The sequence below is a fragment of the Ictidomys tridecemlineatus genome, chromosome X, assembly GCF_052094955.1.
Source record: "Ictidomys tridecemlineatus isolate mIctTri1 chromosome X, mIctTri1.hap1, whole genome shotgun sequence".
In the NCBI taxonomy this organism is placed as follows: domain Eukaryota; kingdom Metazoa; phylum Chordata; class Mammalia; order Rodentia; family Sciuridae; genus Ictidomys; species Ictidomys tridecemlineatus.
Genome location: NC_135493.1, coordinates 3,536,886 through 3,549,119, shown reverse-complemented (window position 1 = coordinate 3,549,119; position 12,234 = coordinate 3,536,886). Strand labels below are relative to the sequence as shown.

The 12,234-nt window shown below is 50.5% G+C and overlaps 1 protein-coding gene across 3 annotated transcripts; it reads left to right on the top strand.

Moving 5' to 3' along the window:
• Window positions 1-1,555: 1,555 nt before the first annotated feature.
• On the top strand, window positions 1,556-12,029 carry Prrg3 (proline rich and Gla domain 3). 3 transcript variants are annotated; one of them, XM_040286788.2, is made up of 4 exons: window positions 1,556-1,823; window positions 4,945-4,983; window positions 6,013-6,173; window positions 6,589-12,029. In XM_040286788.2, exons 2-4 carry the CDS (start codon window positions 4,977-4,979, stop codon window positions 7,114-7,116), a joined length of 696 nt encoding a protein of 231 aa, XP_040142722.2. In that variant the 5' UTR covers window positions 1,556-1,823; window positions 4,945-4,976; the 3' UTR covers window positions 7,117-12,029. The 3 variants fall into 3 exon arrangements, with proteins under 3 accessions (XP_040142722.2, XP_013219815.2, XP_021591080.2); XM_013364361.4 differs by lacking the exon at window positions 1,556-1,823 and adding an exon at window positions 1,978-2,090; XM_021735405.3 differs by lacking the exon at window positions 1,556-1,823 and adding an exon at window positions 2,102-4,849.
• Window positions 12,030-12,234: the final 205 nt, after the last annotated feature.

The window sequence follows — 12,234 nt, the reverse complement described above, 5'->3', positions numbered from 1 at the left end:
GGGAGGAAAGGCATTCAAAGCAGACAAGGAACTAGAAATAGGCTGGTGTTATTAGAGCCAGAAGCTCAAGTGCAGTGCTGGGGGGAGAGCAGGACCTATACAGCTGTGAGTGCACACTGGAAGCAATACCTTTACAACAGTCGCTTGTACATGGGTCTGTGGTTGTTAAGATCGGGATGGGAATGTGTTGGTGGCCTATGAGGCTCAGATTAGTTCCCAAAGAGCTTACATTTGTTTCTACCAACAACCATGGCCCAGCTCTCTCCTTGAAACAGGGTTTCTCTATCCAGTCCTTTGAGAATATATACATTCGCATCCTCAGTTGATCTTGTTTATCTCTGCAGAACCTGCCTTGTAGGCCCCAGGGACATGGCTTTCCTGGCCTTCAATGGAGGAAGGCTCACAGGTCTGTCTTTGGCAAGGAAGACTCTTGCAGCCTAGGAACAGGAACCAAGCCAGGGAAGGATTCAGAATAGGGGGCTGGAGTAGAGACAAAAGTGCCAATGCAGTGGAAGAGGGAAGAGAGAAGGGTAGGTTCAGGGGCAGTGGGGGAGCCAGATCTGGCCAAGGTAGCTTTAAGCAAGTCCTGAGAGCTGGAGAGGAGGAGGCCCTGCAGTGATGGAGGCCTTCCTCTCCCCTTCACCTGGCAAGGCAGTTGCTATTTCTCTGCCTGGGATCTGGGCGGGAATAGTTTCATGAGTGTCTCAGACTCATTCCCATTTGACAACTCCATTGCTGGTCTCCACTTCAGAGGTGCAAAGATCAAAAAAGAGTCCCATACCTAGCGGGGCACAACGGGACCCACCCACTGCAAAGGTTTTACCACCCAGATCTTTAGGTCCCTCCTAACCATCTTGTCCTGCTCTTTTTCCTGGACTAGTGTCATCCCTATGCTACTAGTGTCCTGTCCTATCTTGCTGAACCTCCCACAGGGCAGCCTGTGGAGCCCCTTCCCCAACCTGGTGCTCCTTGCTGGCCCAGAAAATTCCTTACTCTCCCCTTTTGGCACCTTAAGGTTTTTTCCTTCATCTAGCTTCATCCTTGAGAGGGAGGCAGCTGGATTCTCCCCATTTCTCAGATTTTACTGCAGAGAAACCTGTTGTCCAGGGTCAGGGTGTGGTAGTGGGTAAGAGAGGAAGCCAAGGTCACTTAGTCACTGGCCAAACCTGGCCTCGACTTAGCCTTTCTTCTGTGGGCTCAGTGGAATCCCAGCAAAGTGGGCCGGGCTGCTAGCACTAGCCCCTCACTTCTGGGCCGGCACCCAGAGCTAGGCCAGCCAGAATGGCAGGTGAGCACGGGTGGGGGACAGGAGGGGGTTGGGCTGCTCAGGGACGCCTGGCTCTCGGGCCTTGGGTGCGGCCGCCAGAGCCCGCAGCTGCACTAGGTCTTCCGAGGGCCCACGCCCTGGGTCACAACTTGTCCAGTGAAGTGTCTGAGGGTCCTCAGAGAGCCCCAGGCCCATTGGCCAGGCCCCGCCCCCCGGCGGCACGGGCGGGGGCAGGGGCGGCGCCGGCGGAGTGGGGCGCGGGCGCGCGGTGATCGGTGCGCGCCGCCGCCCCTCTGGCCCAGCTTGCCGGCCCTCCCGCCCTAAACCCTCTGCCCGCTCTGGTCGCCCCCACCCCTCCTTCCTCTCCTGGCCTGGCGGCCTGGTGCGCTGTGCAGCGCGACGATCGCGGCCTGGCGTTCGGGGCACAGCGGTCGTGGCGTTCGAGGGTGGCGCGCGAGGATCGGGGCGCGAGGGCAGACCTGGCACGGCGGGGTGTGGGGGGCGGGCAGCGGCGGAGACCCCAGAGGAGATCAGGGGCAGGCAGGGGGGTATTGAGGTAATGGGCAGGGCCTGGGTGCCTGGCTGCGAGGGGCGGGGCTCCAGGCGCACTTTGGCCCTGGCCGGGAGGGCTACGGGCGCCTGGGGCGGCGGGAGGGCAGCGGGGCTGGGAGGGACAGAGGGAGGAGAGGGCTGGGCTGGGCTGGGGGGCTTGGCCGACGGGGAGCAGGTGGGCGGGGACAGGGGCCCTGCTGGAAGAGGCGCAGCAGCGAGGTGGCGGGCTGCGTGCGCAAACAGGGCGGCCGCCTCCTGGGCCCGGAGAACGGTGAGGCCGTTTGGGTTGGGTGCCCCATCCCCGAGGGCACGGTTCCGTGTCCAGGGCCACTGAGCTGGGCATGGGGCACTGTTGGGGAGGGGGGAGGATCTGGAGGCCCTGTCGGCCAAGGCGTTTGAGGTCTCAAGCAGACCCGGGAGAAGAGTGTTGCTGGGCCAGAAGCAGTAGTTATTGGCCAAGGTGTTGGTGTCGGGCAAAGGTGGGCGAGGACAGGCACTTTCACGGATGGCATGAGTGCTAGGGGACACGGGGGCCCCAGAGTTTGAGTTTCAGTATAATTTGGGAGTTGCCGTGTCACTGGGTGGGTCGATGAGTCATGAGATTTGGAAATCACAGAACCCTTTCCTGCCGATCAGTTCTGAGTGGTGGAAATCAATAGGGCTAAGATTTGGAGAAGTGTTTTGAGGCCATGTCTTTGGACACCAGGTGCTCTGGTGGCCACCAGTCCCCATGTAAGGGACTTTAGGAGCTGTGTGTCCCAGAGCGCTGTGATTCACAGGCTTTGGCCTGGGGTGGGGTTAAGGAGGGTCTTTGTGGTGGCCAGCTCCGTGCCTTCCTTCCTTTCCAGGCTGTCAGGATTCAGCTGTGTTCCTGTGGGGAGTGGGTTAAAAATTCCTTCAGCCTACAATCAGCTTTACAGTATCCACCAGGGGCAGGAGGGACATATACATGCGTGACTGCAGCAGCATTCTCTGTCGTGGAGCCCTCGCGCTTCTTCACTGTTGCCATAGTAACTGCCTATTGATGGTGTATTTATAGGGGAAGAAGCAGGCGCTAAATTTTGGGGAGGGAGGGGGAGGAGGCCTCATGGCAGGCAGCAGCAGCAGTGATGGTGGCTACAGAATTGCTAATGCAGTGGGCAATGCCATGTGAGCTGTTTTGGGGAGATCTTGGCTCCTTTGAAGCTTAGAAATGAACTAATGACTTCTGCAGGTGCCAGAATAACCTACACTTGGGTCCGTGATATGTGTGGGTGTGCATGTACCAAAGTCTATGTGTTTGGGACAAAAGGTAGCTGGCTGTATGTATGCTATTATGTAATTTTTCCATGTAAAAAAAAATTAAAAACATCGCAGTTCCCTTCCATAAGCAATGAAGCATATTTTTCTTTCTTCCCTTATTAGTGAAGCCTTTGCTCATTCTTTTCAAACACTGACACAACGGTTCCATTTTCCTTCAACCAAAAGACCTTGCTGTCAGGCTTGATAGCCCCACACCTCAAGACATGGGCTTTGGATATCCATAATGAAGGCAGAATTTTGAGATAATGTCCCATCTTTACCATTATAAACATTAAGTGACAACTATCACAAAATGGTAGGCCCATGTTTTGGCAAATTCACATTCATATGTCAAGAGTCTTTGGTGAGATTGTTGCAAGATTCAATAGAGAAAGCCCCTTGAAATGGTGATACCACAGATGGATGTTTGATTTGTTGTTTTTTCTTTCATTGTGAATTTATCCATGCTTTCTGTCCTACCTTTTTGCCAAGAGGATTAGAAACCACAGTGTAAATGTACAATAGGATTCTGGAAACATAAATAGAAAACCACACCAACTTTTAGGAGAGAAGCATATGTGCCTAACAGCTGGGGCCCCAGGGCGCATGTGCTGGACTATCAGTGTTAACACTGAACTCCCTGGCAGCCTAGGCAAAAAGGGTAGCATAATGGGTTACACAGCTCACATGTCTTGCATCCCGTTAGTCATAAAACATGAGCTTCTGCTTGGGGAGGGGAACAGTGGGGATGATTGCTCCCAGATGTGGATGGCCTGTCCAGTGCTCCAGAATATGGTGGATGAGTGCATGGGAATGTGTGTTGCAAGGAGGGGCAGGAGAGTGGTACACTGTGCCCATGGTTTACATATTGGCCAGATAACTCCTTAGGAGAAAATGAGAGGAGGCTGTGAGATGCTAGTTCATGTTAGAGGCAACTCTTCTAGTTAGTATCTCAGGGGTGTTTGTGTGTGTGTGTGTAGGTGTGGGTGTGTTTGCATGCACATGTGTGTGTTGAGGATGGAACACAGGACCTTGCACATGCTAAGCAAGTGCTCTGTCCCTGAGCTCTATTGCAGCCCTTTGTCTCAGTTTTGATTGTTTAAATCCATTTCTTGGTACTCTGCTTCACTGGACTTTAACACAAAGAGACTGAGAGATGCCTTCTTCCAGAACAGCCCAGTTATCTTGCCTCCCTGAATGGTGAAAATGAACCGAGCAGGTTATCTTGTTTTGGGATTGTAAGAATATGACTGTGTTGTAGGTGGGGGATCTGACCATGCAGAACAGGTGTGTGCAGATGGTTACTGTAGGACATTGGAGATGATTGTTGTTGTCTTAAGTTTGGTTTTCAAGGAATGTGCTTATCATTAAAGGCATCTGGGACCTGAATTCAGGTCCTGTCTCTGTTGTGGTTCATTTGCTTAACCTTGCCCAATCTCCCCCTCCCCCTTTTCTCTGGGCTTCATTTCCTTATCTGTCTCTGAGGTCCTTTCCAGTGTGAAGGCACAAAGATTCATTGAGGGGGTGAGGAAGGAAAGAGCTTTAGCTTGTAGGAGTTTTCCTTTTTAAAGAAAAAGGTCAACCCTTATGTGTTCCTGGGGGAAATAGCTGAAAGCTTTGCTTTGGGCTGTTGGGTCCCTGGGAAGCTCTAGAGAAGAGCCTGAGGGAGAATGAGAACAACGGGAGGTATGAGTGGAGGGCATGGAGGGTGCTGCACCTCATGATGTGCTGCCTTGATCTTTTGACCAGGTCAGTGTGGGGTGTCCCATTCCAGGGCAGGGAGGGGGTTCCCCAAAGATATGAAGGTGTGATTTCACCACAACTCTGTTTTTCTCTCTTGCCAGGCGAGTGAGCCACTGAAGCCTAAGGGAGCATCATGGCAGGTGAGTTTCTCCTGACCCAGCAGAATGGGTTTCAGCCCTGCCTTGGGACTCATGGGAGAAGAACATGTTCATTTTTCAAGCCCTTCTCAGCTTTCCTCTCCCTAGGTGGCCCTGTGGCTCTTGTCCAATTGGCTGAGCAGCAGCTTCTCTTCACCCTGAGGCTGATTTCTGGAGCATGTGTTACTTGGAGATGTGCACTTACCAGGCCTTTGTAACACACTAATGGGACAGGCCATGAGGCCTAGAGAAGGGGAAAGTAAGAGGTGTCCCACCTCTGGGTGAACACCAGGAGCAAATGTTACCTCTTATTTCATCCTCCAAAACTTCAGCTTTGGGGATACATAGCTCATGTCATGCCAGTCATCCAACTGTAGCTGGGTTTGTTCTTTTAGAATATATATGGTTACCACTTAATGGCAGTTTTTCAGGAAGGGTATGTGCCAGATCTACTAATGCTTAGACTCTCCATGTAGACCCCACGCCTCCATTCCAGGATGTACTCTCAGGTTCATATGCATTAATCTCCTCAGCCTGGCTTTGTACTAGAATGTCCCAAGTAAAACTACTCATGTCAGGTGACCTGATGGCACAGGCAGCCAGTTCAGGCAAATGGATGCCTTCCTGGTGGAGTCCTGTGTGATTACCAACCAGTGTGAGTCCCACCAGCATCAGTGTCAAAGATGTAAATGCAGATCCTGTTTATTTATTCATGGATGGCTACAGAACTCAGAACTTGCATTCTTTCTTGCTCCCATGCACCATAAACTGCTCTTTCTGTTGGTTCTCATTTTTCTCTGTATTAACAGGGGCTTGAACCCTGCCAGGACCCTTGGAGTCTAGATAGGAATAGCATGGCATTGTAGACAGTCATCCCTTTTACCCCTTTTGCAAAGAGCAACCCACCCTCTGGGTGGAGGAAGCCTGGCATGTGGTTGCTGGTTTTGCCTTGTTTCCCGCCCTAATTGTGCCTCTGTCCCCAAGCTAGCCTGGGTACACCCATTGCAGTCCTCAGTACCACTCTCTCCTCAGTGTTTCTGGAGGCCAAGAATGCACATTCTGTCCTGAAACGGTTCCCTCGTGCCAACGAGTTCCTGGAGGAGCTGCGCCAGGGCACCATTGAGCGAGAGTGCATGGAAGAGATCTGCAGCTATGAGGAAGTCAAGGAGGTGTTTGAGAACAAAGAGAAAACGGCATGTACTACCTTGGGGCTGGGTTCTGGGGGTAAAAGTAGACCCAGGAACAACAATAACAGACCTGGATACCTGGGCTGGGTCAGAAGCAAGGAATAAAAGCCACCCCAGCTTAGCATATCCACTGGGGTCAGAGAGGAACAGATCAAATGCCCTTCCAGTTCCATTGCCTGATTTTGGGAGGGCCTTCTCACATGGCAGCGTTGTCTTTTGTGCTTGGTCCATTCTACAGCCTCTCTCTGATGGATCTTCCAGGGCAGTCAGAAGAGGAATGGTGGGAAAGAGCCCCAGGTCCTGCCCAGCCTAAGCTGAGGCTTGCTGAAGGCCACTGGGGTCTATGTGGAGCATGAGCACTTGGTGAGCATCTCCTTACATCCACCTTTCCCAATTGTGAGTAGCCCTTCTTCTTTTGCAGATGGAGTTCTGGAAGGGGTACCCCAATGCTGTCTACTCAGTCCGAGACCCCTCCCAGAGTTCGGATGCCATGTATGTGGTTGTGCCCCTTCTAGGAGTAGCGTTGCTGATTGTCATCGCTTTGTTCATCATCTGGAGGTGCCAGCTGCAGAAAGCAACTCGTCATCACCCCTCCTATGCTCAGAACCGGTACCTAGCCAGTCGCACCGGGCACAGCCTCCCCCGGGTCATGGTGTATCGCGGCACTGTGCATAGCCAGGGAGAGTCCTCTGGTCACCGTGAGGCTGGGAGCACCCAACAGGTGGTGCTGGGGTCTGGCCGAGGGGGCAGAGCCACAGTCCGGCTTGAGAGCACTCTCTACCTCCCTGAGCTCTCTCTCTCCAGGCTGTCCAGTGCCACTCCTCCTCCCTCCTACGAGGAGGTGACCGCACCCCAGGAGGGCAGCAGTGAGGAGGCCAGTGTCTCTTACAGTGATCCACCCCCAAAATATGAGGAGATAGTGGCTGCCAGCCCTGGTGCAGACAAGTAGTAGGTCACTTGTTCTGGCCTGTGTGAAAGCCTCTTTCTGAGGCCTCCTGTTTTCTTTTCAACTTTTGAAAGACTGTGCCACCACAAAACAGCCTTAGCCTCCTTGTTGCCAAATAATTCCCTAACCGTGGATTTTTAGGAAGTCAGTTGTCAGAGACAGGTGGGGAGGATGGGGGTCAGGAACACACATGAGGCAAAGCCCCCTGGGAAGAGCTACACACCTGAGAGCCCAGCTCTTCCCAAACCTCCCAAACCCCCACTGTCCTGTCCTCCCATCAGGGACTGGCTTCTCTTAATGCCAAAGGAATCAGTCCATTGTGTTGATTGTGGCTGGAGCTGTGGGGCTGGCTGGAGACCTGTGTATGGGCCCAGAGGTGAGGGAGAGAAGCCAGCCCTATAGCACCAGTCTTCCTCAATAGTTCTGTGCTTTCTGTCCTCTCTTACGTTGTAACGATGGGACAAGGATTTAGCAACAACAAAACAAATCATGTAATTACAAAACATGTAATAACAAAGATGAATAACAAACAAAACAATAGCACCCAGGCCATTCTTATGAGGCCTAGGGAAGTCAGTTGCACAGTTCTGTGACTCCACCCCCACCCTCCTGACCAGGTCTGTGTGAAGGATGCAGGGCAGGCGGCTGGGTAGCAGAGCTACTCCATGCAGATTGACCAAGGGGTCCACAAGAACTGTGCCACCCTTTTTTGGTGTGCTTGATCTCCCCAGACCTGTATACCAGCTCTGTTAAAACCACTACCCATAGGCCTGAGCCCACTTGCAGCCCAGAAGCACTTTGTCCTGGGGAAAACTGATGCTCCTGACCCTGCCTGTAGAGTTCATGCCCTCCTAAAGGACTGGGCTGCAGGCTGGGTCCTGTAGCTGAAGTCTTCTCCTGGTGTGGTTGATTAATCCACAGGACAATTAAACCCATGAGATTGGCCTCCTCAGCATGGAGCTCTCTGGCTTTGAAATTTTAGGATACTTCCCTTTTTGTGAATAGATGCATTGAACTTGAACTTCAGATTGATGATTTCTCCTTAATGATGGTGCCCACCTGAGGAGAAGATCCCAAAGTGTGTCTTTTTCAAAATTTATTTGTGTGGGAGCCCATGACCTGGGGTTGAAGGCCCATCCAGGGTTTGCTCTGCCATGGCTAGGTGCTGGTCCATTTATGGTGAGGCTTTGGGCAGCAACTGGGCAAGGTGACCTGCTTTGTAACTGTGCCAGTAACCATGCAAAAGGCATTGTTGATACCATCTCTCTCCACCTCCTCACCATCCTCCTGGCTGCAGTGCCAAATCATTTTTCCTCTGTGGTGCTTTAAAAAATGTAGCAAATTTTTTGGGGCCCAAAAGAGTGCAGAGCAAGGGTCTATTGGCAACTGCAGCAATTTAAAGCCCACTGATAACAAGCTTCCTTGTCTAAACAGCTCTCCAAGGCAGACATCCCGGGACTCATTCCCTGCATACAGCCTTGCCTTGGGGCCACAGATGATTTCTGGAGGCCCCATTCAGTCCTGGGGAAAGTCCCAGGATATGGTCAAAGTCAGGAGGCTGACAGCTTGGCTAATGTGATCCTGTGGGTATGTTTTCCCATCCTTCCTTCTTCCTCACAGCCTCAGGAGGTTGACTAAGCTAATGCTTGAAGCACCATCGAGCCAGTGAGGCTTGCCCTTAGGGGGATTCTTCTAGAAATATGTAAGGTTTTCTGAGGGCCTTTCTGCCTCTGATGTTGAGTCTCAACCTGAGGAATCTCCAGCCAGATGACCCTTTTTGTATCCTTTGCCCTCTCCTCAGTGTTCTCTAATGCCAGAGATGCTGACCAGGTGGCATTCCCACTTGCCTACCTTCCTCTTTCCCTTCCCTGGACCACTAGCATTGCACTCCTGCCCTTCCTCATGAAGGGACTTTTGGCCTGAAAGGTCCCTTACTTTTTCAATGATGGAAACTGGGGCCAATTCCATTCAGCCATGTTGGAGGACCTGGAGAAATCCAGAAAGTCTGGGGCCAGCCCCAGTTTTCCCAGGATTTTCTCAAGCAGGTGCCCAAGAGTGACCTGGGAGTATGTGAAAAGAGACCTAGCCCAATGTGTCTCCCTTCCCCCTACCAGGTAGCAGAGAACCAGGCATAGGCTCCGCTCACCAGAGCCAGAGGGATTATGCCAAGGAATGCCCACTGCCCGTGGCATCTATTGAGCCCAGTATCTTGAGGCTGAGTGGTGGCCAACAGAAAGAGTAGGAAGCAGAAGCCTGGAGACTGGCCTGTGGAGGGCAGCAGGTGTTCCTTGGGCTGAGGACAGACTGCAGGGAGAGCCAGAGGCAATTCTTTAAAGCCTGTGGTCTCTGGTTCAGGTGCTTCACAGAGTTTTTCCAGGTGGGGTTGTGCCAAAGCCTCTGGGATGGTTTTTGCAGCATATAGTAGAAGAAAAAAGACTGTAGAGTATGCACAGTGGGTAGAACTCCTTGCGGTGCACACTTGGCTTTTACGAATGCCCTGTACATATCTTTTCAAACTGTCTTTGTATGAATGTTGATTTGATACAATGCTAACACTTCAGTAGCCACATTTTTGTTGTTTTTGGACTTGTGTATGAGTGTGTGTGTGTATACACGTATGCACGTTGCCTTTTCTCATTGCTTATCTGAAACAATAGCCGGTGTGCGGCTATATTTGTACCAGGAGGGATCCGGTCTGAAAGAAGGAATGTCCCCTCCTAGGGCTGGGCAGCCTTGACAGGGCCCTGAGTGAGGAAAACTGAGATTAACTGTTGGAGCCCCCACCCAAAGTCATCACTTTTTGTCCCCCAACAAAAGGCTTTGGAAGAAGATGAAGGCGTTTCACTCTGTGGGTCCCCCACTCACACTCTTTTGGCATGGTGCCCCTGCCTTGGCTCTGTTCTGTGGGCATCAGAAGCTGAAGGAATTCTCAGTACTCCTGGATACTTTTTGTGTGTGTGTGCGTGTGTGTGTGGAAAGATGTGTGACAATTGACTTTGGGAATGGTGGGGCTAGTTACTTAGATATTTTTCATTAAAAAAGAAAAGGCTTTAAAAAGTTCCTTGAAATATGACTGTCACTCATTTTCAACCAAAAACTTTTTAACACTTTTTAAAACAAGAATTGCAATCCTGTCCCTTTCCCATTGCCCATCACCTTGGGTTTTCAAAATGAAAGCACAAGAGAAAGAGTGGGGTGCACAGGTGCCTGGCGCGTGCACATCCCCTGCACAGCTGCGTTGTGCCCTGGCTGAGGGAGACGCAGTGCTGAGCAGTTGGACCCAGGAGGCCAAGGCCTCCTTTCTACTTGCCAATCCCACTGCCATTAGTGTGAAATCTTTAGGGTGCTTTGGAAAACAGGAATGTGCCTGATTTGATGGACATTGTCTTTTTTTGGTAGCCCATTGGAGGAATTCAGAATTCAGGACAGGAAAGTGTCTTTTTGTTAAGTAGTTGGAGCCAGATGCTTCCCTTCTCCAAGTGCATGGAGATTCCCAGCCCCCAGCCAGAGTAGATTTTTTTGACAACCAACTTGTATTCCATGAGAAAAAAAAAAGCACTGCCTCTAGATTGTTCTTTTGTCCAAGTGAGAGCAAGATGATGGAGAGAGGCTCTCTGAATCACCAAGGCTCTTTCTAGAATAATGTATATGCTCTGGCTCCTGTGTGTCCACTCACGGTCAAGGCTGAACTGCTTTTCAGCTTGACAAGGGATGAAGCTCCATTTCAGGGCTTCTCTGATTCAGAAACAAGCACACACTCCCCCACTGAAGTCTACTAATACTAATCAGTGTAATTAGCTAATTTAAAAGTACTGTAATCAGACTGCTTGCAGCTACTGTAAAAGCCCATTAATTTGAAGCCCACTATAATTCAGAACTTAGAGAAAATCACAATTTGAGATAATTCACGATAGCTGCAATTCCTGCTACATAAAAATATTTAAAAGATACTTCCCATTGGTCAATTTCCAGGGTCTTCTGTGTAAGAGGAATCCAGTTTAAAGTGAGTCCCCTTTTCAAAGGAAGGGCTCAAGATATTAAGGATCCCTTCACCGTGCCTTCAGCTTTGGGGTTCAGCATTTCTCGTCTGTAAGGTTCCTTCTGTGCAGGGTGATCCCTTGTTCTCTCTTCATTGTGGGAAATTTCAGCCTTTCACTCCACTCTTGTATTTATCCTCTGAATAACATAGTTTGTGAACTTGACTGCAATTTTAAACACAAGTATATGTCTTTCTAAGTATTCTGTAAAGCAGATGTTGTGCTTGCAGACTGGCTGCTCCCATCATTTGCCCCCAAATATTTAAACTTCGGGAGCTTTTCCTTTCACAGGCTGTGGGCGGTGAGTCTCTCTCTCTCTCTAGCAGGAATTTCTCTCACAAAGATATCCAAACAGCACACCCCCTTGGGCTCAACGCTCAACAGTTGTTTCACTGTACTGCTATCTGACCGCTGAACAGTGCCTGCCCTTCTCCTGCCCCCAGCCAAGCATTAACACAGATACCCAGAATGGGACCAGTACCCTAGCTGCTTTTGCCTCCCAATCTGTCTCCTTTCACAGATGCCACTTTCCCAGGCCTCAACACACCTGCTATTTCACTCTGTAATTGTGAATTTGTGACAGTGGAAACCCTGGTATGTGCAACTGAGCTTATAGAAATGATTACTGTGAAATGGATTAATTTTGGTACCACTTTAAATTGTGCTCATATTCATGTGTTGACCTATGTCAGCTGGGAAATCTGTGTATTCAGTAATATGTCAGGATTTTATTAGATCCTGGGGGCAACGAACAAACTTGCTTCTGACCTCTATTGCTCTCGCTTTCTTGCTTTTTATGATTGTCGAGCTTTGCTGTTAACTTTTGTCTCTTTCTGTACAAGAAGATAAAGAATAAAAATAAAGAGCAAACAACATCCACTTGCATCTTCTCCTGGTCCATCTTGTATCGCTGATGACTTCCAAACTTCCATAGAGTATGGATGGCTGGCAGGCAAGTGTGGTTTTCCAAAAGATAGATTGTAGATGATGACATAGCAGAAAACAGTTTAGGAGAAGGAAGCAAAGGTGCTCCAGGTCCCATACCTTGTCCCCATGTTTTGTCCAATGATCTTCCCCATCGCCC